The sequence below is a fragment of the Malaya genurostris genome, chromosome 2, assembly GCF_030247185.1.
Source record: "Malaya genurostris strain Urasoe2022 chromosome 2, Malgen_1.1, whole genome shotgun sequence".
Taxonomy (NCBI): domain Eukaryota; kingdom Metazoa; phylum Arthropoda; class Insecta; order Diptera; family Culicidae; genus Malaya; species Malaya genurostris.
This window is the reverse complement of record NC_080571.1, coordinates 116,728,411-116,754,878: the sequence shown is the minus strand read 5'-3', so window position 1 is coordinate 116,754,878 and position 26,468 is coordinate 116,728,411. Positions and strand designations below refer to the sequence as shown.

Genomic DNA, 26,468 nt, shown 5'->3' with positions numbered 1-26,468 from the left:
TTTCGTACTGGTCATATGAGCACCGAAGACGATGAACGCAGTGGACGTCCAAAAGAGGCTGTTACCGATGAAAACGTGAAAAAAATCCACAAAATGATTTTCAATGACCGTAAAGTGAAGTTGATCGAGATAGCTGACACCCTAAAGATATCAAAGGAATTAGTTGGACATATTATTCACGAATATTTGGATATGAGAAAGCTTTGTGCAAAATGGGTGCCGCGTGAGCTCACAATCGATCAAAAACAACAACGAATTGATGATTCTGAGCAGTGTTTGGAGCTGTTATATCGAAATAAAACCGATTTTTTTCGTCGATATATAACAATGGACGAAACATGGCTCCATCACTTCACTCCGGAGTCCAATCGACAGTCAGCTGAGTGGACTGCACGCGATGAACCGAACCCAAAGCGTGGAAAGACTCAACAATCGGCTGGTAAGGTTATGGCGTCTGTATTTTGGGATTCGCATGGTATAATTTTCATCGACAACCTTGAAAAGGAAAAAACCATCAACAGTGACTATTATATAGCGTTATTAGAGCGTTTGAAGGACGAAATTTCAAAAAAACGGCCTTATTTGAAGAAGAAAAAAGTTTTGTTTCATCAAGACAATGCACCGTGCCACAAGTCGATGAAAACCATGCTGAAATTGAACGAATTGGGCTTCGAATTGCTCCCTCATCCACCGTATTCTCCAGATTTGGCCCCCAGTGACTTTTTCCTGTTTTCAGGCCTCAAGAGAGTGCTCGCTGGTAAAAAAATTTTGAAGAAATGAAGAGGTAATCGCTGAAACTGAGGCCTATTTTGAGACAAAGGACAAATCGTACTACAAAAATGGTACCGAAAAGTTAGAAGATCGCTATAATCGCTGTATCGCCTCTGATGACAATTATGTTGAATAATAAAAACGAATTTTGGCAAAAAATGTGTGTTTCTATTAAAGGATACGAACTTTTCAGCCGAACTGTTAGTGTACCGATTCAATTTTTGATAGTGAAGCTCACGTAATAAGCTTATCTACCAGAAAACGTTGATGCTATGCGTGACCTGATTACTTAAGTGATGTGACTTACCGTGAGATTCAAGCGTCGAATGGTCAACGGAAAAGTTAAAAATCAATCGCTGTGTTTCAACAAACGACTAGCACTCAAAATATCATCTGCTTTATCGAAAAATCGCCTACGTTCCATCAAAGCAACATATAATTAAAACATAAACATTTACTCCATACCAGAAACTTCAGAAAAATGAGGAAAACAAACCGCCAAAGAAGAATCATTTTGCGAGCTCTGACACATTGCATCAAACAAATGGCTTTTTGAAAAAATCAATCCATTGTATAGCCCTGATTTAGAACCCAATGACTTCTTCGTATCTCCACACATCAAAAATAAATTGCGTGGTTATCGACATACTCAGCTCTCTAAAAGCTGCAAAGTGATCAATGATCAAATTCAACTGCATTATTACTAATACCGTTTTCGTTTTAGAACCTACACGCGGGCGACTCTGACTCCGAGTAAAACGAGCACGTTATACGCGCCCTAAACAACAACTCACATAGAAAAGAAAAAATAAACAAATTCGCATGGATGCGTGGTGCGACCCGAGAAAATATTCAGAGCGAAACTACGCGATCTAGAGCGACCCCAGGTTGCAAAACAAACTCATCAAAAGTTGTTTTGGCGACTCTGGGTCAGCTCTCGGGCTGCTCTGATCAATAAACGAAAACAGCTTAAGACTTTCGGATCTGGGAACGTCACCGGAAAAGCAACGAAAGCATTAAAGTACGCTTCGTGGATTACTTAAATTAATCAGGAACACAACTAACCAAAAGTTCCACAGTTACTGAAAAATTCACTTTCTTGCTTCTAAAAAGTACACGAGGAACTTTTGACTAGAAGAAAGTACAGATCAAGTTCCGTGTAAAATTATTTACTTCTTGGACACTCTTCGCCGTATACGGCAGTAGCTTGCGGAAAAACTTATTTAAATATAAGTTTATTGAATTTCGTAAAATAATTCGTTTCGTGCATCATTCTTTCTGTTTAGATCGTATTATTACAATTGCTCTCCCGTGATACTCCTCCCGGGTTGGCGGTTCAATGCATAGGGCGCTGGTCTTACAAACCAGTTGTCGTATGTTCGAGCCCCGACCTGGAAGGATTCGTAGTGTCAGTAGAACCGTAGCACCAGCCATGCACTGGGTTCTGTACACTCTGAATCGGCTGCGAAGTCTGTTGAAACAGAGGGTCAAATTCCACTGCAGGAATGTAATACCAAGGCTTTGCTCCCGTGATACTCAGGAAGATGCAGAGATACCCTCAGTTTCAAGATATATCGAATATCGGACTAATATTTCTATTTGCCTTTCTCATATAGCGCTATTGTACTAATAGTCATCTCGTTAGTTCTCGTTCTCGACTTTCAATTAACGAATTGTGTTAAAATCGAATATAATATCCTTTCTCCGGCCTTAAGAAGCAAAAAATAGTTCCAAAATGTTTCAATACTGCACTTCGTGATTGACCGAATGAGTGGAAAAGTACAATGAATCAAGAAAATTAAGCTTGTAAGAAGCAAATCATTTTCACTGTACATACCCACTCACTCCTAACTTTTCATTAAATGATCAATAACGACCCCGGCTTCGACCAAAGGTTATGCTACTGAGGAAAAGGAAGGAATGTTAGTCCGATACTCGTTGTTTCTAGAAACTTCGGGTACCACTATATCTCCACGAGCATCACGGGATAGGAGATGTGTTAGTAGGGAGGGAAAGAGATCCGGAAATGTTTTTGTAAAAAAGCATATTCTCAACAAAAGCTGATTTTCGATACTCAGGAACAAAATAATAAGGCACTATGAGTAAAAAAATATGAAATATCTCTAAAAAACGATCTTACCAGCATCCTTTTTCTCCTATTAACATAGCTGTTAACAACACGAGGTGAAACACGATGACCGAAAAAATAAAATATAATAAACACTCGCGGATGGTTTTGCTGCAAACCTATTTTAAGATTTCAGCTTAAATAACACACACTTGCCAACCCTCACTATCACTCAAAATAACAGTTTCGATCAATTTTTGAACTAAACGTATAAAACAACACATTGAAATTATACATTTTTGAAAAACAGCACTTAGACACCGCATCGTACTCCCAGTGATGCCAACTCCGTTTCCTGTTCAATACTGCTGTTATAGCGACGCAAAAACTCGAAGCTAATGCGCCTGCTTTCGTCTTACCCTTAAAGTCAGTCTATCGAACAGAAACAGCAGATCTCACTCTGACATGTTTTTCGTATATGATATGACTACAGAAGCCATTGCCCTAGAAAGACAATGCAATCACAGTGAAACCCGACTTTTCAACCGAGGCAGAATGTCATATACAATTCGAGTCAGCTCGACAAACTGTGCTGTTTGTGTGTGTTCTGTATGTAACAAATCTGACATTCGGTTCCGGAATAACAGAGCTATAAGTGTTAATTATTGATTTAATGTGCACTCAATTTGCTTGGGGATTGGTTAATTAATTTTCACAAACTGTGATTCAAATAAAATTAACTTACCTCGGCGCTACATGAAGGTTTATTTGGATAGAAATAGCAAAACTTTTTCAATTCATAAACAGTTTTAACCTAAATTTGGATGTTTTGTCTTCTATTTTTTGCACTATTGAAAAACCTGTCTGATTTGACCCATATCAGCACCAGCCAATCAGAACGCGTTCTGAGTACAAGAACAAAATATCTACAGCTGCATCGATATAAAAGATGAAGATCTTCCTTCATTTTCTGAGCAAAGCTTGTTGAAGCGAGACATACCGGGAGAGTAACATCGAAGACCTCACGCTTTTGGAATGAAGCAAATGCAAAACAGCAGAATTGTGCCGAAGAAATCATAGTCGCCGACGAACACACGCCAAAAGCGTGGCAGTGTCATCAAGGGAGCGCTGCTCAGTTAAGTTGTCCGGGATTTGAGTCGGAATTCATTGTGAGTTCCGAATGGACCTACTGATCTCGCCCGAGATGGATTGATTCATCTTCTTTTCAATCCAATTGGAAATTACAAATAATTCCGAGTCAAATTTCGAACAAGTTTACGGAATGTACTCGCCAAGAGTCATCTCAGATCCAAATGGAGATTCTGCTGGTCGCGACAATTCCAGGCACTTTTCAGTCCTATAGATGATCAATGAAAATAAACTGAATTTTACCCATTTTCTACCAAAGGCACCAGATTTATCAAAATGGAAGCTGAACAAGTTTGCGCCGTCACTAACACATTCAATTACGACGGCATTGCAAATACAGATTAATCTGTATTTTATTTTTCCTGAAAACCACAGATTTAAATGTTGCGGTAGGAAAGAATTTATTAAAAATAGAAATCTACATTTGTTTAATACATATTTATTGTTTTTATGTGGATATAGAAGTCAAATACGGCCCATTTTTATATTTTCGTTAAAATACGCGAATAATGGCTGTGGGGGATTTCAATATAAAGACTGTCCCAGACACAACCAAAAACCGCTGCCATTTCGCAATGGTTTAGAATCTGTCAACTTTTATGGCTGCGTCCTGTTGTTTACACTCTACTCTAACCACTTGTGCAGTTGTTTATTCGTTTTCATTAGTTTGTTTCGAAATGCATGGACTTTCAGCAGAACAACGTCGAATAATTGTGTACAAATGGTGCACAGAACGCGGACTGTCACTGAGAAAGATCGCAAAAATGGAAGGAGTAAGTGAAAAAGCCGTGCAAAATGCAATCAGGAAGTTCGGCAGTGATAACACCTTTGAGGATAAACCGAAAACGGGTCGAAAAAAAGGTTCTGCTAACCCTCAGTTGGATAAACGTATACTGAAGGCGTTCGAGCAAAAGAAGGAGGTTTCAGTTCGGTATGTGGTAAAAAAAGTGGGCACTTCGAAGTCAAATGTTCTTCGTTCTAAAGAATGTTTGAATATTCGAACCTATAAGCAGCAGAAACAACCGAAATGTAATTCGAAACAAGAAGCATCGATCAGGCCGAGGGTTCGAAAGCTGTACAATACGATTCTTACTGGAAATTTGAACTGCATAATCATGGACGACGAAACCTACCTGAAACTCGATTACATTTCCTTGCCGAGACCACAATATTATACGGTGCGAGAAGGGCAAGTGTAAAACCAGTCCGAGACATCGATTGAAGTCGAAAAATTTGGTAAGAAAGCTATGGTCTGGCAAGCAATTTGCAGCTGCGGTCAGATTTCATTACCACTGCTTCAATGAACAGCGAAATATACATCAAGGAATGTTTACAAAAACGACTTCTACCCATGATTCGAAGCCACAAGGATCCCGTTGTCTTCTGGCCAGATCTTGCTTCTTGCCACTACTCGAAATCAACGGCAGAATGGTATACTACCAAAAATACTACTATTTACTAGAAATATCGATATAGAAAAACGTAGATATATTCCATACTTTTCATATCATAGTCCTATTGAATCATTGATTTACCTAGCGAATTAATATTTTCTTCATTGGAAGATTATAATCAGTTGTGAACGCTATACCTACGCCAACCATGCCAGTATCCCTTCCACGGACAACAGGTCAGCTTGGAGATAAATGACGGAAGTCAGCGGCATTCATCGGCATTCGAATTCAACTCGTCAGTCTTCAACACGAATGCCTTCATAAAAGGTTCTTTTCAGAACCACCACTGTTTTTTTATAAAGAACTACGAAAATCACTTTGTAATATTAAATTCTGTGTCAGAAAGTTTGATGTAACTTATCCGTACTTTAGTGTAGGTGCTTCGTTTCAAATTCTAGTAGTGAAAAAGGAGACTGTTTGTACCATTCACACAATCTATCAAATAACTGATATTGGGAAATGTGAAGGAAGCGTGTCAGTTTTATCTCTGACATTACCCACCCGTCTTTTCACACTCCAAAAAATTTGAATTTTACAAGTGACCTAATCCCTCATACGATGTAATTCTTAAAGACTTAATTTGTCGAATGACGGAAAATTTTATTTGGAACAACTTAATGTTAGATGAGCTTGAATTCTACTGGTTTCGACTGTAACTTGCGTTCTGCTAGCAGATGCGACTGTATGAATTTAAATGCACCTTTTACCAGCCAAGCAGATGCATGCTTCTGTGGCTCAGTCGATTAACAGACGTACTTGCGATCCAATGATTCTAGGTTCAAGTCGCGGCTGTTGCTATCAGTATGCTTTTTTTTATTTCAGTCAATTTCATGCTATGGAGTTTTAGACACAATATTAAATGTTCTTTCACGTAAATTTGCGTGAACTGCGACGCTCCATTTATGTGCATCTAATAAGATGTAAAATCACAGGGTTTTTTTAAGTGTGTACTTCAAAATTTTGTTGAATATAGTATGCCTTTATTTTAACCCTGAGCCAAACTAGTAGATTTTTTCTCTTCTAGGGTAATTAATTATATAAATCAAATCCGCGAAAGATGACACCCATCATTCTGAGCATCTTTATTGATGGTGCTATATCTAGAAAATTACGCTTTCATGGTGTTATTAATTATGAGTGTATAATTGGGCTTTAAAATTACTGTGCATAAGAGTCGAATTCAAAACCCGAGCCCATGAACATTGTCATGGAGCAAGTGCGATTCTTACTACACTAAGCTACTGACAGCGATCTCAAAGTACATATTGCCATTCGTGGAAAAATACTGAACATATGAAATATCACTACCGTTTCTCCTGCGTCTTGCTGATACATTTGCATTTGCGAAATTTGAGTGCCGCGTGAAGTTATGCGTATAATTTAGGTAACCAACCGTATTGTAAGATTACATGGATAACCTATCTTCCGTATCTCTTAGTTTGCATACTGCTATCTGAATTTAGTCATAAATTAAGTTATGAAGACGACATACATTTTAAAGGGTAATGTAAGTTCACTTTAGTGGATTAGTTTTTTTCGAATGTTTATTACTGTTATATAGAATAGCACAATTGTGAAAAGTATGATCAAACCAAATTAAAAAGTAATTACACACTGAAAATATGAACATACACGTTAAAATAAATAACTTAGTGTCATTCCTATCTGAATAAAGTTGATTCCGTTAACGACACTTTAAAAAATCTATCTTTTTCTTTTATTTCCGCAATATTCACTCACATTTGCCCGCCTGTGGCCTTCAAATACTTCGCCGGACTGTGCACAAAACTCAATTTACTTCAATATCAATTTGATCATACTTTCATTCCAATTATTCCAGCCAAGCGAACGTTTACGTTTAGACTGATGCGCCGACGACGACGCCAGCTCATCCAGACCGTCCGCAACAAAGGTTTGATTTGACAACGATAATGCGACCACTAAATTACGATGGCTACTTACTTACTGTCACACCGGTGATAGGAGTGACTTGTCTAGGCACATAAATAATGTCCACAGACTCTGAACTATCTCCCGGCTCAAACACTACAGTGTGCATGCAAAGCACGAGGCGTCAGCCGAGATTAGTCGAAGACCTGCTTTAAACCCGTATCACCCGTATCAGTAGTGCGATCCAGTTGACGATAATGCAATATTTGAATTTAAATTTATTAATAGCATCCAAATTACAGTGTTGTGTCAGCATCTTCGAAACAGTGAACCACGCCGATTTTCTCGTTCGTTTGCTTTCGGAAGTAGAACTTTCTCAAGAACGGAGCCACAAGTAGGGGATTGAGGTCTTCAGTGTTCTGTCGGCCTAGGAACGATGCACCGACCAGACTGGATACGGATGTAACGGTTGCTCCGATCAAAGCGTAATAAAGGAACGACACGTGATGTAAGGATTTGTTGAAACTGGTAGGATGTTCAACGGTCTCTACAATTTCGTCGAATTCGTAGGAACATCCCTCTACAGACACCGGCTTAGTTGTGTTGATAATCTCCTTCGAGGCAATCGATATCTGTGCTCGAACGACTATATAAAGCATAAACAGTAATCCAGTCGTGGTTCCGAACAACGCACTCTGTAAACAATATTGAGTCTTTTGTACTGGATGTAGGAAAGTTGATCTGAATATTGGAAATACCTTGGCGTTGACCCATGGAAGCAGCATTCCTGTCAGGAACACTCCCAGCAGTGGTCCAAGTGAGATCGGTACCAAACTCATTGACAGTTGCAGAACTGTGCCAAGTCTTTCCACTACCAATACCAGTAGAACCGCTATGGCACCGAAAACGAACACTGTTCCTCTCATCAAATAACGTGTTTTACGCTCTGATAGTCGCTGTTTCACGAAAGGCTTTACGAAATCTTCCAGCACAATTGCGGCCAACGAGTTCAGTCCAGTTGAAAGAGAGCTAAGCGATGCACTGAATATTCCGGAAATGAAAAGTCCAGCCAGACCGGGATAATCACCGAAAACCTTCATCACCAGAATCGGCAGCAGCTGATCTTTGGCGCGAGCCAATTTTGTCGTCAATGGATCGCAGTCGTGGAATGTCGCGTAAATAAGCAGGCCATTGTAAAAACACATTGCCATCAGGCAAATTATCATAATCGTGAACACAATCAACGCACGTTGCGCGTCTCGAAATGTCGGCAAAGAAAGATATCTTTGGACCATCATCTGATGGATGGCATTTTTCGCTATCCAGAAAACTCCACCACCGAAAAAAATTGCCCAAATTGTAATTCGTTCGGTGGGATCCAAACTGAAGCTGCAACAATAAAATTAAATTAGTATACCAAAGCTAAGCGGATTGAAATCATCAACTTCGGTGGTTCTATCCTTCCGCTAGCAAGATTTCGTTCGATTAGTACTCCAAGCCCTCCGATGTCAGCAGTGCCCTTCCAAATGATCAAAATCAACGATCCAACCATCACAAATGTTTGCAACACGTCTGTCCATACGACGGCCTTGATGCCTCCCTTTGACAATACAACACATTTAAAATATAGTTTTGATTACCAATCCAGAGTAGTTACACACTTACCACACCAGTATAGAAAATGCAAACCGTACACACGACCGTTGTAATAAAATGCACATTAATGCCTGAAACTGAATAGAAATAATATCAGTGAAATAAACTCTTCAGTTTGATAATCCAACCAATGAAAATTGTCATATACCATTCAACTCAGCTCGTCAAGTTGAGCAAAGTATGTGTGTGGGCGTATGCACGTGTGAGTATGAGACAAAGAACTTCTCACTTTCTCCATGATAGCTTTACATAAAATTAGATTCAAATGACTAATCCTTTGGTCCAACAGGAAATTTTCGAATTTTATTCTGTGAAGAGAACTCAAAATCATCATAAAGTGTCGATGCAAAAATCGAAAAATTTTGCAAAACATGAAAATAAATGCACCCACTTTTCTTGAAGATGGCTGAACCGATTTTTATAAACTTAGATTCAAATGAAAGGTCTTGTAGTCCCACATAGACATCTTAAATTTTGATTGGATTTTACTTCCGGTTCCGGAGTTATAGGGTAAATGTTCGAAAAATAAAAATATGTCTACTAACTTATTTCTCAGAAAGGGTGTGACAGATTTTTACCAACTTAGATTTAAATGAATGGTCCTACAAAACACTTTAGAATTTCATTTGGATCCGACTTCTGGTTCCGCAAGTAAAGGGTAAAGTGTGTTAAAAATTGTATACTATCACTTAAAGGGACGAAACAAAAAACGTAAAAAAAATTAAATCACCTTCTTTCAATCGGTAGTCATTGCCTGTAGATGGCTAAACAAACCGATATCGGTTATTTTTTCAAGAATCGAAGAAAATTATTTTTAACAGTATTATATACGATAGTATGACATCTATTAATTTCAACTGAATATTATAACAAGAAAAAAATGGGGTAAAACGGTACAACGAGTTTCGTGCAGTCATTAAAACTATTTGCAGTTTGTTAGACTGTTTTGCTTCGGTTTTATGTAATATAGTTAAGCTTGAATACAATCGATACAAAAAGGGAACTCGGGGTGTAATGAACATGATAGCGTTTCGTGCGGTCCTTTTAAATACACACAAACTCCCCTTTACGAACACTTTTTATACGTTACCTCTTTTTACACAAACCAAATCTCAAATAACGTAATCTTTTTTAAGAACCAAATCCCAAAAAACGTAAACTTTTTTATGAACCTACGTCGTAAAAAGAGGTTTTGGCATACATCGAAAGCGATTTCCGGATCATTTATATTCCATGGAAACTACTACAATATTGGTATTTTTGGAACGGGTTTAAAGAGTAGATTCCGGAGTTTGATGTTTGAAGTGGTTCTGAAATCCAAGATGGCGACTTCCGGTTTCTTGATATACCTTGGAAACCCTTACAATGTGGGTATTTTCGGAACGGGATTGATGAGTAGATGTCGGGAAACTATGTTTGAGGTGGTTCTGAAATTCAAAATGGCGACATCCGGTTTATTGATATTCTTTTAACACCCATACAATATGGGTATTTTCTAAAAGAATTGATGAAAAGATTCCGGAAAACAATGTTTAGGGTCCAAGATGGCGACTTCCGTATCATTTATATTCCTGGGAATCCCTAACAGTATGGGTATTTTCGGAGAGGATTTTACGTGATGCCATAAAAAAGATGTTTGTGATCGTTTCGAATCCAAGATGACCACTTCCGGTCTATTGATATTCCTTGAAAATACTCACGATATGGATATTTTCAGAAAAGATTTGGTGTGTAGGTACCGAAAAAACGATTATTGTGGTCGTTTTGAAATCCAATTCTTTCCGAAAATACCCATATTATAAGGGTTTTCAAGCAATGTCAAGAAACCGGAAGTCGCCATCTTAGATTTCAGAACCACCTCAAACATCGCTTTCCGACATCTGCTCATCAATCCCGTTCCGAAAATACCTACATTATAAGGGTTTTTCAAGGAATATCAAGACACCGGAAGTCGCCATCTTGGATTTCAGAACCACCTCAAACATCGTTTTCCGGCATCTACTCATCAATCCCGTTCCGAAAATACCTACATTGTAAGGGTTTCCAAGGAATATAAAGAAACCGTAAGTCGCCATCTTGAATTTCAAAACCACCAAAAAATCATTTCCCGACAACTACTCATCAATCCCGTTCGGAAAATACCTACACTGTAAAGGTTTTCAAGGAATATCAAGAAACCGGAAGTCGCCATCTTGAATTTCAGAACCACCTCAAACATCGTTTTCCGACATCTACTCATCAATCCCGTTCCAAAAGTACCCACATTGTAAAGGGTTTTCAAAAAACATCAATTAACCGGAAGTCGCCATCTTGAATTTCAGAACCCACATTGTAAGGGTTTTCAAGGAATGTCAAGAAACCGGAAGTCGCCATTTTTTATTTCAGAACCACCTCCAGCATCGTTTACCGGCCTCTACTCATCAATCCCGTTCGGAAAATACCTACACTGTAAAGGTTTTTTCAAGGAACATCAAGAAACCGGAAGTCGCCATCTTGAATTTCAGAACCACCTCAAACATCGTTTTCCGACATCTACTCATCAATCCCGTTCCAAAAATACCCACATTGTAAAGGGTTTTAAAAAATATCAATTAACCGGAAGTCGCCATCTTGAATTTCAGAACCCACATTGTAAGGATTTTCAAGGAATGTCAAGAAACCGGAAGTCGCCATCTTCGATTTCAGAACCACCTCTAATATCGTTTTCCGGCCTCTACTCATCAATCCCGTTACGAAAATACCCAGATGTAAGGGTTTTAAAAGAATATCAATAAGCCGGAAGCCGTCATCTTGGATTTTGAAACGAGCCCAAACTTCATTTTCTTGCACTTTCTCTTCACATCCGTTCCAAAAATAGCCATATCATGGACTTTTTTCACGAACTTACTCTTTTCTCGAACCCGAACCCTCGTTTCGGTGTATGTGGAATAGATTTTACGGACCATTTAACATGGCACTGCACTGGGGTCTCTTTTTACGCGTTTTTTTAACGGTTTTTTTTACGTGGCTTTTTTACGCGGATTACGCGGTTTATTGCCCGGATTTCCGAAGTTACGCGGTTTCTTTTACGCGAATCTCCAAAATCACGCGTTTTTTTTCGGTATCCAAAAAAATTTCGATTTTGGAATTCTCAAAATATTTCTTTGTCCAAAAGTCGATTTTCACAAAATAAAATGTTTTTTTGTGATTACACGAGATCTGGACGTTTCATGCATTTCTAAGATATTTGGCATCAACTTTTTTTTTCTTTAGTTTAAAGGTTTTTTTACGCGGATTTCCGAAGTTACGCGTTTTTTTACGTGAATTTCCGAAGTTACGCGGTTTTTTTGCGCGGTTTTTTATGCGGTACGTATCCCCCACGTAAAAAGAAACCTCAGTGTACTACTATCTGGCATCGCTGGGATCGAGCAAAGATGTCCATCTCCTCTGTGTGAGAGCGTCATGAGTGCGAGTGCTTATTCTCTTTCAACTTTAGCACTGGATCACACAAATTGCTAGAGCAGAGCTCTGAAATTCTCTGAGATGGATGAAGATATTTCTCCGAAGTGTGCACGCCGGTGAGGGCACTGGTGTACGGTTCGCACAAGACAAGCGTGGGGCACGCATATTCAGTAAAGCGCAATTTATCGTTAAAATTTTGTTTTATTTTTGCTGCGAAAAAGATTGTCATAGCAAGGCCATCGTCACCTTCTATAAATTTCAAAATAAATAACAGTGGTAGTAGTGGTCACTTGGGTGTCTTTATACTAGGGAGCGTGAGAGTGATTCGTACGAAGAGAATGTGTTTCACTCGCGCCTGCTGCTTTAACAAGAACACCCTCAAATTCTGTCTATTCGACACTGAGAAGAAGTGCGCTTTCCTTTTTGTCTGATGTTCGCTTCTTGCATCCCCTGTGTATACAAGAATCTTACACCAGCGTGTTTCACTCTGGTGAAATGCCATCACTGGGAACGAGATATACCGGAGTTGGATTTAGGGTTAAAGTTTCCATGATCGAAATAAAATAAATGCCCAATACTCTTTTTCACCCTATCTGGGATACGTCGGCTCGAAAATACCTTGTTTGGTATTTGCAAATCGGGCCGATGATCAAACCGATGTTGGTTAGGAAAATCCACCGGGACGCTATACTCGCCCTTATTTAATAATTTTCTCGTAAATGGCTAAACCGATTTCAACAAGCTTAGACTTCTATTTTTTCGTTCCGACTTCGACTTGTCAGTGCGTTAGCAGTTTACTGGGAACGGTGCGCTAAAACGATTATTTTCACTTCCAATTTGCACATTTCAACAGTCGACCAACGCTTTTAGCTTTTTTGTATGCATTGAAAGTTCTTAGAAGGGCTGATTTATAGGATTTTCTCCATCGTTTGTTTATTTCTCGGTGTATTTTACTCCAATGTACACAACTAGCTGCTGAATGCTCATGTAATTGCCCTTGTTTGAATCGAAATTCACAGCTCACACTGCGAACGGTGCACGAAACAAATCCGACCCGCAGCCCACAGTGCGGATTGATTCTGGCAAATGGGTGAACTTAACGACTAAAAAAATAGCAAATAAGATGTCGATTATTTTGTTTCGGATTTGCATATTTTCACGAGAGAAACTATCACAATGCTACATGGAATTCATTTCTAGGTTTCGGAAGAGCCGTCATTGAACACTATTGGGTGCATTTTTCTCGAACGCAAAGCAGCTTTGAAAAGAATCGATTAATCAAATCACTTCGATGCTCCACTATACTGATGCCGTTTTTCTTGAATCTACAATGGCAAACACACGTCATGAGTTTTCCTACTTTAATACTTCCCCTACAATTCCAATAAGAACAGGAAACACCTTCCGTATACGGCGAGTGTACCGGTGGTGAAGGCCACCGTCCCGATAAAAACTATACAGGCATCTAGATACGCTCCAAACCTGCCACTTGCGGTGTTCTGGTCCTGAAGCCAATCATAAGGGCTGGGTCTGCCCTAGCATGGCGTTACTGCTTGCAAACATCACCATACCATACCACCATTTTTTATACGAGAAATTGAGCTTGGCAAATGCATTCGCCCAAATTGACTCACCCATATCATCACCAAAGACGCGGGTAGAAGAGCTATTAAAACTGAGACGGTAAAAGAGCTATTAAAACTGAACATGAAGAGAGAGAACCACTTAATCGAATCTGTAAATAGCATGATGAGCGTACGAAGCAACAATAACAGCAGCAGCAGCAAGATAAAGATTCGCGAAGCTGTCAGATCAGCCATCAAGGAACAGAAAAAAGAGGAGCGGCATCTACTCAAACTGAACTTACAGCGGTGACTTGACACTGCATCATCACAACACCACAAGTGGAGTCAAGGCGGATTAGGCGGCGGTGGTCTTTGCAGAACGGAGACGAATCGGGGGCATCCAGAAAACGAAATAGATACCCAGGAAAGACACTTTGACGTAATATTGAGAGAAAAAAGTGGTCGAAGAACACACCAACAACGGTATCCCCGAAACTCCCTGGCATGTGATTGGAAGAATGAGAAGAAAACGCAGGACTACAATAGCAAGTCCACTGTCAAGAAGAAAGGTGAAGCACTCGTCGTGAAAGACAAGTGCCGAGGAGTATCTCGAGATCCTACGGACCATAAGACTTACTCCAGAGATGAAGAAGTTTCATGCAACCGTACATAAAATCAAGAGCACTCGAACCGAAGAAATCGACTTCTTTGTTCATCGCTACGTCAAGCAGAGATTAGAATGCTGAATGTCTGTAGATGTCCTCAAGTTGGTGTACTATCACCACTTTTATGGAACCGATGGTTTGTTAAAAAAATTGAATTACTTTGAATGCCAGACTTACAGTTTTGCCGACGATTATCATATATAGATGACCGGTATAAGTATCAACACTCTTTTTGATTTAATGCAGCAAGCCCTGCGATCTGTTGAGCAATGGCGTTGTCAGGTTCGATTATCTGTAAATCAGGGTAAAACATCATTGGTGCTTTCCACTCGTCGTAGGACTATCACAGGAGCTCGTCCATTACAGTTCTTTGATTTTGATGTTGTTGTGGTTGTTCAAGTGAAATACGTCGGGGTTATTATTGAATCAAAACGGAATTTGTCTGTTTGCATTAACTTGAGCTTGAACTCGAGCGACCACCCCTGGTTGCTACTCCGTTAATGATCGGGATTAGCTGAAATTGTACAGGGAGTTTCTAGATGATCCGACCTGGAACTGGTAAATCATCCTTCAATGTACATCTTCTGGTAATCCCAGAATTCATTGATCAGTACCGGTGCCGGCCAGGCCCGAACGTAGATCGTGTAAGGAATGGGGAGGGATGTTAGTCCAACACTTGTTGTTACTATAGGCCGTATATACTACTGCGCACTCCACAAATGTCACGGTAGAAGGATATTTGTGAGTAAAAATTTCAGTATTGGTAGTATTCGCACGCGACTCAGTATGTTCCGGTTTCAAGATGCTCGGATGCACCACTAAACTCACTGACTTCCCGAGTGCAAGTTTCAACAATATCTTATCCCATAAGTAACGGGAAGTCTTGAATCACAGCTCTTATTCGAGGAAACTGAGGAAAAATTTGCAATACTATCGCGTAAATAATAAATACTTCCTTATTTTTTATAATGGAAATTACGTGAGACAAAATAAACGAGTGAATAAGATTTAGATAAAATAGTTGATTCATTGCATTGACATATTCTAAACAGTTGTTATAAAATCATTTTAAATCACCAAATAAAAGTCAACAGATTTCACGCGCGTCTTGATTCTTTATTATTTCCGCTTTATTATTTTAATTATTTATTTAAATCATTAATTAGTTATATTGGTTGATCTGGGCAGTTTGTTGTTTGAAATATTAATATCAAGTGTTTTTACCTTTTTTTATATATATAAAAAATAGGTATAGAATTCGCTCAAACTTTCGAAAAATTTTCCGAGGCCCGGAGGGCCGAATGTCATATACCAATCGATTCAGCTCGACGAACTGAGCAAATGTCTGTGTGTGTGTGTGTGTGTGTGTGTGTGTGTATGTGTGTGTGTGTCTGTATGTGTGTTGTCAACTAAGAGGTCGAGATCTCAGAGATGGCTGGACCGATTTTGATCAAACTAGTCGCAAATGAAAGGTCTCCCAGTCACCCAGAACGCTATTGAATGGTTTTGAGATCGGATGTTTACTTTTTGAGTTATACGAAGTTTTATGTCAAAATTTTCAGTTTTTTGACAGTATCTGTCACAATTGACATTGAAAACAGAATATGTTTCCAGACTTAGATTTCGCTCGGTAACACCTATCCAACAAGCCATAGATTGTTAAAATCCGTCCATTTTTAACGGAGATATCGATATTTTTGTGTAAGCCTTATTCCAGTAGAAGGAATTTTGAGCGCTGTATGAAAAAGCAATGCTTGAGAGCAACATGAAACACGATTTTGTATACTGTTACATATAATTGTTTCTAAGTACCAAAAAGACTGTGTACAGCATCCTTTTTTATGACAATTTGCCTCGGACCAATTTTAGCACGGTTCATTTTTGGCAACATAATCTTTCGAATATGGCATATGTAAACCAGATGATACCAGCATTATCGAGTTGGAAGTAATTCCATAATTATATTGATTTAAACTATTTACAGCAATAAATGCTGGAAGAACATGACTTCCATATACCATACGACTCAGTTCGTCGAGATCAGCAAATGCGTGTGTGACAAATAATTTCACTCAATTTTCTCGGAGATGGCTAAACCGTTTTCTACAAACTCAGATTCATATGAAAAGTCGTATACTCCCAAACAAGGTTCCTGAATTACGTTTGGATTCGACTTCTGATTGCGGAACCACAGGATGATATGTGAAACCAAATTAAAATAATGCAATTAATTTTTCTCGTAGATGTCTGAACCGATCTAAGATTCAAATGAAATCTAAGAATCATCTATGATTCAAATGAGAGGTCTTAAAATCCTATAAAACCTCTTACTTTTTAGTCAGATCCGACTTCTGGTTTAGAAAATGCAGGGTGATTAGTATAAAAATGTCCATTTCACATAAATTAATCAGGTTTATCGGGTTTGCAGATTTGGATAGTCGATTACCAAATAAATTTATTTCAGTTCGAGCGGTATTCATTTTTGGATTCGGAATGTACTCCCAAATTTTAATTCGCACTACAATTTCTCAAAGATGTCTACACACTGCTCAGGTGAATTTAACTGATTTCGGCTACACCGATTTTAGAATTCCGGTTCCAGTATCGTATCGATTCTCAAAGCTCAATCATTTTCTCAAAAAAGACCAAATCGAACTTCAAAAACAAATATTACAGGACTTAAGGTCCCATACAAAATTGGTGAATTTTATCCGATTCTGGAATTACAGATGATGAGTTTATAAATTTCATGTAAATTGTTTGGCGTAATAATTTATGGCCATTCGAATCATTTTGGGCTATGCTAATTCCTGAATACCGGCTCTGGAAGTACCATAAATAATGACGAAAAACTCTAAAGTGGAACTTACTTCGACATCTCATGGAATGTTCAATCGATTGTCGCACGCTAAGATTGAAATTCGATATGTTTTGCAGTTTCGGCATTACAGGGTAATGAGTGATTAAAATCTCAATTTGCCTTTTTAAAAGGACGATAATTAAAATAATGTCATGAGAACTAAAACACCTAAGAATATCCATGCAAAAACACATGCGTATTGATAAAAAAAAAAAAGGTATCATCTCACTGCTAGGTGGATTAATCACGTTTTTTGCTATGTATTCAGTATACCGATATGTGTTATCTCTGTTATTAACATTGTAATATCAACGGATTTGCGCAATAGTTGATTTTTATCATTTAATTTATAATCCTGAAAGACAATCATTAACATGGAAGAAGAAAACATTCCAAATAAGACTTTTCTCCGAAGCTAGACGGAAAAAGATAGGTTGAATGAAGAGATAATTTAGTAAAATAGAGTAATCAGAAGTGAAACATCTGATAACTGAAAGGAAAAAGAAACTCCTGCAATTGTCGCCTTTTACGACATGGAAGCAGGAACCCAGGGGCTCTATTCTTGGCTCATTTTTTTCCGCCGGATTCCACACGGCATCTAGGCTGGTACTGTCCGGAGAAAGCTAATAGGTACTATCAATTTCCTAGTGGACCCCAGCCCCTGGAATTTGTCCGTTCACATTGACTTTAGGATTAAGAGAGCTTGCATGGTTTTCGTCCAATGCAGACGAGTTTTTGGCAAATCCTGGGGACTCAAACATAGATACATTCATTGGACCTACATTACTATTGTTGGACCAATTTTAGCATGGTGGCAGAAAGGATAAGTTGCAAAAGTTCATTCAAAGCTAAATCATCTCCAAAGGATGGGCCTAATGGCGATGACAGGAGCATTCACGCAAACACTTACTACTGCTCCAGAGGCGCTACGATGCATTAAACCGCGCTCCTTAAACAAGTAGCATTACCATGTACATACAGTCTTAAGGTTACAGAACTTTGGAACAGGAACCTCATAAACTTGTGGTCTCAAATGGTTACTTGGAATAAATTTGTACTTGCTCCTTGTGACCTAGTTCTCACTTGCAATTTTTCTTTTAAAAACATTCAGTGTGAGATACCTTCTTCGTGTGGAGTGTGGTTGTTTGGAACGACAACTCGATGAACACAGAATTTGTTGCACGATAGGTTCTCAGTTGAATGATCTTTATTCTTTCTTTATTCTTTGTTATGGAAAAGCCCACTTTAGCTATTTAGATTCAAACATAGGCATAGAGCCTCCTTATTTTTTACATCAAGAGATTATAATGACATAAATGATACATAAACACCTAAGCTTGACCTATCAAGATAGGTGACTGAAGAACACTCCTTTTAGAGCATTACGGGAATGATGAAAGTCAAATGCATTGGAACAATTGTCAAACAGACGACACATGCTAGTCAATGGTTCGTAATGACCGTAGTTCGTTCTAGATGTGGGCAACCTGAGCAAGGGGTGGAACCAGAGAGCACTGTGATAAATGCCTAGGGATAACAATTGCAAAAGATCTTAAAAATCGAAAAGTGCTTGCATTATATCAGCAACAATGGTAACCTTAAAAACATCTGGTCGAACAGAGAATAAATCAAGATCTATTAGCTTGCAACGATCTTCATAACTGGGGAGATATATAGGGTCTCTTCACGGAAAACGACGAAGTACGAAACGGACAAATTTGCGTTGAATTGCTTCAAGTGCTTTCAAGCAGTATACATCCACATAATCCTAAGATATACGAACAATTCTATATGCTCCTAAAATCTCAATTTATAATCCAATATGTCTCTTAAATACTTCACTTATGATCTTCGCTTCAACATAGGTTTTGGATATCCTATAATCGAATTTTATCAACAAGCTTTTACGAGTGAAAGAGATAACAGAGCACTTGGAACCATTGAGTATCATTCTAGTGACTTTGTACCAGTTTGAAAGAACGTTTAATTGCGACTACAAGAATTCGGAGTCGTTGGTATTATTGATGATATTGAACGGCTTGAAGTAATCGGCAAGCGATAACTTCATATATTTTATCGCGAAGTTCAAGTAGTTTAAATAAATTAAGAAGAGGGATGGCCCGAGATGACTGCCCTCATTGACACCAGAACTAACAGCAAATGGTGATGTCACGCAGTCTTCAATCTTTACTATCATTTCATGACGAGTGAACCCAAAAAAAAATCAACCACACGGAAAGACTGAAATCAGCATTTTGGCGAAAAAATTAGTTGAATTTCTGATTTTAGTTAGTTAATTTTTGAGACTACTAAAAAAATCTTACTTTTGCTAATTTAGATTTTTTAATTCTTATTCCCTTAATAATAATACAATATTTGTTGAAATAGCTATTTTTACCTTTTTTTATATATATAAAAAATAGGTATAGAATTCGCTCAAACTTTCGAAAAATTTTCCGAGGCCCGGAGGGCCGAATGACATATACCAATCGATTCAGCTCGACGAACTGAGCAAATGTCTGTGTGTGTGTATGTGTGTGTGTCTGTATGTGTGTTGTCAACTAAGAGGTCGAGATCTCATAGATGGCTGGACCGATTTTGATCAAACTAGTCGCAAATGAAAGGTCTCCTCGTCACCCAAAACGCTATTGAATGGTTTTGAGATCGGATGTTTACTTTTTGAGTTATACGAAGTTTTATGTCAAAATTTTCAGTTTTTTGACAGTATCTGTCAAAATTGACCTTGAAAACAGAATATATTTTCAGACTTAGATTCCGCACGATAATACCTATCCAACAAGCCATAGATTGTTCAAATCCGTCCATTTTAAACGGAGATATAGAAATTTTTGTGTAAACGACTTTTCCCCCTATTCCAGCAGTAGAAGTTTTGAGCGCTGTCTGGCAAAGAAATGCTTGGGAACAACATAAAACACGATTTTTTATACTGTTACATACATTTGGTTTTAAGTACCCAAAAGACTGTGTACAACATGATATTTTGCCTCGGACCGATTTTAGCACGGTTCGTTTTTGGCAACATAATCGTTCGAATATGACATATGTAAACCGGACGAATTTTCGAGTTGAAAGCAATTCCATAATTATATTGATTTAAACGACTTACAGAAATAAATGCTGGAAGAAAATAACAGCCATATTCCCTTCGAATCAGTTCGTCGAGATCAGCAAATCCATGTGTGACCAATAATTTCACTCAATTTTTTTCGGAGATGACTCAACCGTGTTCTACATACTCAGATTCATATGAAAAATCGTATACTCCCAAACAAGACTCCTGAATTATGTTTGGTTCCGACCTCTGTTTCCGGAACTACAGGATGATATGTGAAACGAAATTAAAACTGCGTAACTAATTTTACTCGTAGATGGCTGAACCGAACTAAGATTCAAATTAAATCTAAGAATCATCTAAGATTCAAATGAAAAGTTTTAATATTCTATAAAACATCTTGCTTTTCAGTTAGATCCAACTTCCGGTTTAGAGAGATACATGGTGATTAGTATAAAAATGTCTATTTCAAATAAATTAATCAGATTTATCGGGTTAGCAGATTTGTATAGTCGATAACCAAAAAAACTTATTTCATTTTTGGTTGTACTCAGTTTTCGATTCGGAAGGTATTCAAAAATTTAATTTGCGCTACGATTTCTCAAAGATGTCTGCACTGATTTTTAAACATTTTAAATCAAATGTAAACTACATAGCTATTCAGATAAATTTGTCTGACTTCGGCTACACCGAATTTTGAATTCCGGTTCCAGTATCGAGTCGTTTCTCAAAGCTCAATCGTTTTCTAAAAAAAGCCTAATCGAATTTCAGAAACAAAAGTTCAAATTAAAATAAATCCAATTTCATCCAATTCTGACTTCCGATTCTGGAATTGTAGGATGATGAATTTTTAAAATTCAAGGCGATATAGAAGAGTACCTTAAATTACCCTAAACTCTAAAGTGGAAATTATTTCGACATATCATGGAATGTTTAATCGATTGTTACACTTTTTGATTCAAATTCGATCCGATTTGCTGTTTCGACATTACAGAGTAATGAGTGATTAAAATCTCAAATTGCCACTTGAATCGACGGACATTAGAATAATGTCATGAAAACTGAAACACCGAAGAATATTCATGCAAAAAACACATGCGGATTGATAAAAAAAGGTATCATCTCACTGCTAGGTGGATTAAGCACGTTTTTAGTTGAATTCACCAATTCAACGTGCTGTCATTTCTTAGCTAAGACACACTTCATTTCCATTCAACTAATTTTTTGGTTGAATTAGATAAATAAAACGTTGTTTTCAACCAACATGAATGGTTGAATTTTCTTCTGCAATTTGCAGCTATATGGCGCACTGTCACCGAAAAAACATTCACACCGTAATGACTACTAGCCACTAGATGACACACTACTAACGACTAGAATTTTTCAGTCGCGGTTGTTTTTCTATATTGGCAGGTATAAATACGATGTTCTATTGGAGAAAAAGACATAAACGAAATATAAACTTCTTTTTAAACATTTTTCTTCTAAAACGCTGTTTTCTTCATTCGACTTCGTGAAATCGACTTTCTCACTAAAAACTTTTGAGCACTCGGAAAACCTTAACCGAATACAAGTAGTACATCGGACGGCGTAGCCCGGAAGGTTGGAAGATACAAAAAAAACATCATTTGACATATACAATTAGAGTGGAACATTCGAAACTCACTTCACTGTTCCGCGTAAAAACATTACTACGCACAATCGTTTCAAATGCGCAAATTTACATATCGGTTTAGAAACTAATATATGGATCATGAACATCAAAACAATTAGAAAGCAGTTTCAACAAGACTGTCCTTTTTAGCTTTTTAATTGATTGTTTTGCTTTGGCACTTCTCATGAGTTTTTGTATAATAAACTTGTTAATAAAACCAATTTCATTTTTTTTTTTTTTTTATTCAATATTATAATATAATTTTAAGGCACACTGCTTAAGCTCTAAGATGCCAAGGATATTTACTAATCTTAATTACGACTATATTAAAACTAGAATAGTATCATTATGTAATGCCGGTGAATTGGATATTGCATATGGGTCTTCCATATGGCGTTTGCAAATATCCATGTTGGCCGCATCAATTTCATTTTTGTTTTCTTTGTGCTGTCCTTCAGTAATAATGGTGATAGATAAATAGAAACAATTTTCTGATTTTAATAACAAAATTAGTTGTCAATGAGAATTTCGTGTTGGAACGAAATATTGCTGGTTTTTGTCCAGGATATTCGCCAACTAAACACATTCTCTAAAAATAAGAGTTTTTTCCAGCAAAGTAAATTCTCAATTTTAACTAATTTCCTAGTTATTTTGGAAATTTCGTTGTTAAAATCAACTAACTCAAAAACAGTAATACGAATTAGGCGCAGAGCTTATTTCGGTCATTCCGTGTGGTGTCGACAGTTATGAAATATCAATCTTATTTATCAGGTGTACAACTTTGCTTCCACCGTTTTTCGATAGGTGACTGTACCGGCTGAGGCTGGTCAAAATACATAGATGATAATGCCTTTAAAGTGAGTGTATACAGTGCCTAACGAATTGTCATCGACGTTCCTGTGACAGTTGTTCTCGTTTTCGTTTTATTCACGCTCGAAAATGTCTGTTTATGTGCTCAGTTCTTGCCATTTGCGGGAAGTTTTACTTTTCTGTTACTATTCGAAAAAAAATGCAACTGAAGCGCATCGAATGCTCTCAGAAACTTACGGTGATGCTGCTCTGAGTAAAAGAAGTTATCGGGAGTGGTTTCAACGTTTTAAAAATGGTGATTTCGATGTCGAAGACAAACATGGTGGTGAAAGAAAAAAAATCTTCAAAGATGAACAACTAGAAGCATTGCTTGATGAAGATTCGTGTCAAACCCAAGAAGAGCTTGCCGAATCGTTTGGAGTAAGTCAGCAAGCCATTTCAAAACGTCTCAGGGCCCTGGGCATGATTCAGAAAGAAGGAAACTGGGTGCCGTACGAGTTGAAACCGAGGGACATCGAGCGCCGTCTATTTGTATGTGAGCAACTGCTTCAACGACAAAATCGTAAGGGGTTTCTACATCAAATCGTAACCGGTGATGAAAAGTGGGTTCGATACGATAATCCTAAACGCAGAAAATCATGGGGAAAGCCCGGACATGCAACTTCGAAGGCGAAACCGAATATTCACGGCGCCAAGGTTATGATTTCTGTTTGGTGGGATCAGCTCGGTGTGATTTACTATGAGCTCTCAAAACCGGGTGAAACCATCACAGGAGATCGCTACCGAACGCAACTGATGCGCCTTAGTCGCGCGTTAAAAGAAAAGCGGCCACAATATTAAGAGCGACATGACAAAGTCATCCTCCAACACGACAATGCTCGGCCTCACGTTGCAAAAGTGGTCAAAAAGTACCTGGAAACGCTGAAATGGGAAGTCTTGTCCCACCCGCCATATTCCGCAGATGTAGCCCCCTCTGACTTCCACCTATTCCGTTCGATGGCACACGGCATGACAGATCAACATTTTCAATCCTTCGAAGAGTTGGAAAAATGGATTGCTTCATGGACAGCGTCAAAAGAGGACTCCTTTTTTCGAGCCGGGATCCGAAAATTGCCGGAAAGATGGGAGAAAGTAGTCGCTAGCGACGGACAATACTTTGAATAATACATCTGTAAGCACTTTTTTGCAATAAAGCTTTTGATTTTGAAAAAAAACGGTGGAAGCAAAGTTGTACGCCTGATACTTTGTGAATACTGTACTGTATTCCAATCTGAAATCTACACGATTTTGTGTGGGATACAATCAGCACTTTAGCATGGAATCTGTGGAAAACAATTTGTTTTCTTCCAACATACAGGCAGTTTCAAAGGAGTTTCGAAAGATTTACAGTTCAATCTAGTGATCGCATTTCGAACTCAAATCGAAGACCTCAGCATTCCAAATGCTGTTTACTTCCTACCCGACAATTCTGGTATTACTGGAAATGAATAGACTGGCTAGAGCTGGTGCAACGAATGATTTCGTTGGTCCTAAACTCGCTTTACTACTCGACAAAAATTGCATAATTGCCATAAAATGGCATGTGTTGAGTTTGATCCTTGAAAACCACAGACCTGATAGCGAAGATCGGCGTCTTATATTCAGAATCATAGCCCTTGAGCTACACTTCAGAACATTGAACAAACAAAAAACTGTGCATAAGAGATGCAAGTGAAAGTGCGGTACAAATCACTATAGTGTACGATTTCACGGACATGAGTTACTTCGGTTTTAAGTTCAGAAACAAAAACCCATAAGCATTTACTGATACAGTCGAAGCGCGTCTTTATGGCAGTTGCTACATAAAGTTGCATTTCTTACACACAAATAATGCGAAAGAAGTTATTAGCTTATTTTGAAATATTCCAATCATTGCTATTAATTCACTTACCTTGATTGAAAGCAAGCGCAGGTACAAATATCACAATCGGCAAATGCAGCAGCTTAAAATTCAGAAAACAATTACTGCTATTATAATACCTACTTTGTAATCTCAACTTACTGTTGCCGCAGTGAACAACACCGAACCCAACAAACGAACTCTTTTATCAAACCTCAAATGAAGGTACTCGTAGACAGATGTTATTTGCAAACCATGAAAAACTGGAATAAACAAATAGTTCATACTAAATGCCATCAGAATGATGCCCGTGAAAATGTATCCAAATTGTATTCCATATAAATAAGTTTCCGTCGATGATCCAATCAACGCGATTCCAGAAAGCCAACTATTTATTAAAAAATCTGTTAGAATGAGATCCCCAAAACCTTATAAATCAAATACTACCTTGCTACCAATGACATTGCGACAGGAAATATTTTAAGCTTCCTACTACCAACCAAATAGTCCAAGGCTTCGGAATCCCTACGGGCCGTTCGATTTTTTTGTCGTCTGTTGTGATCTTTCCATCCGAAGAAAATTCCAATTGCAATGCAGATCATCAGCATGACGGTAAATACCACATAATCAGCTAAACCGAAGCCTTGAAGCGATCGACTAACATCTTGAACAGTAATTGTACTAAGGTTCATTTTTTCAACGAAATAAGGTATTTCACACTACGCAAGACGCTTACAGTCCACCATGGAATGCTGTCAGTCAAGTTGTAATACAAAACTGATCCTCCAGAAAGATTCGTATCCATTTACACCATCATTAGCGTAGCGAGTTTTGATTTATTGTGTTGGATTACACAGAGTATGCGGATATTAAGTTTACTGCTAGGGCTATATAATCATATAGATCGTTCTCCTTGCTCAATTTTAAAATGATGCAATACGCAAAAATTATTTCATTTATTATAAATTTATTTACTTTGTGAAAATAGATCATTCTCATGTTCGAACGAGAGTGCATTACTTCACACTTGTACAAATTTAGTGGCATTAATTGGTATCCTTAGGATAGTAAAAGTGAAGTTAAAACAAGTTGTATTCCGCCAAGCGAACGTGTACTAAGGAGGTTTAGTCCTCCTTAGGGGCTGTACATAAAAGACGTCACGCTTTTTTGGGAATTTTTGACTATCCCCCACCCATTAAAAACCCATAATTCCAAGCGATTGGTGCACCCAAACTCATATACATTGACTAAAATTGTCAGTGCACAACTTAAGTTAAACCGTTTGAAGGCATCTTTTTTTTACTCGAATAAGGCAAAATTTATTAATTTCGCTAATTTACTCGCTCCTCCGTGCACTTTTGCTGATAACAACAGAAATGATTTCCTGCATCATTCATTTCCGAATTTACAAGAAGAAGCTTTACATCAACAAATCCACGTTTTCCTATAGAATGTAAACGTTTATTGTGGAGATTTTTTCAGAAAATGCGCTCATTGAAAATATTGGACGTCACATTCCAACAACTCTTCCCC

The 26,468-nt window shown here is 38.0% G+C and overlaps 2 protein-coding genes across 5 annotated transcripts in view; both read right to left on the bottom strand.

Moving 5' to 3' along the window:
* LOC131428116 (sodium-coupled monocarboxylate transporter 1-like) overlaps positions 1–7,475 on the bottom strand; it is a 34,540-nt gene extending 27,065 nt beyond the window's left edge. The window contains exon 1 of one of the 4 annotated variants that reach the window (XM_058591787.1): positions 7,405–7,475. The gene's annotated coding sequence lies outside the window, so the exon portion shown is untranslated. The other 3 variants (XM_058591788.1, XM_058591786.1, XM_058591785.1) reach the window with 3 other exon arrangements.
* A 122-nt stretch (positions 7,476–7,597) lies between these two features.
* Positions 7,598–25,684, bottom strand: LOC131428117 (sodium-coupled monocarboxylate transporter 1-like). Its single transcript, XM_058591790.1, has 7 exons — positions 25,383–25,684; positions 25,098–25,323; positions 24,987–25,038; positions 8,998–9,065; positions 8,778–8,932; positions 8,091–8,721; positions 7,598–8,027 (listed from the first exon to the last, which is right to left on the bottom strand). Exons 1-7 carry the CDS (start codon positions 25,625–25,627, stop codon positions 7,629–7,631), a joined length of 1,776 nt encoding a protein of 591 aa, XP_058447773.1. The 5' UTR covers positions 25,628–25,684; the 3' UTR covers positions 7,598–7,628.
* Positions 25,685–26,468: the final 784 nt, after the last annotated feature.

Bases quoted from the DNA above. Each gene is read 5' to 3' on its own strand.
- LOC131428117 (XM_058591790.1), bottom strand. From the start codon at position 25,627: ATGAACCTTAGTACAATTACTGTTCAAGATGTTAGTCGATCGCTTCAA. The intron at 25,324-25,382 runs GTAGTATTTGAT...TTTAATAAATAG, and splicing joins GCAATGTCATTGGTAGCAAG to TTGGCTTTCTGGAATCGCGT. The intron at 25,039-25,097 runs GTAAGTTGAGAT...CTGAATTTTAAG, and splicing joins TGTTGTTCACTGCGGCAACA to CTGCTGCATTTGCCGATTGT.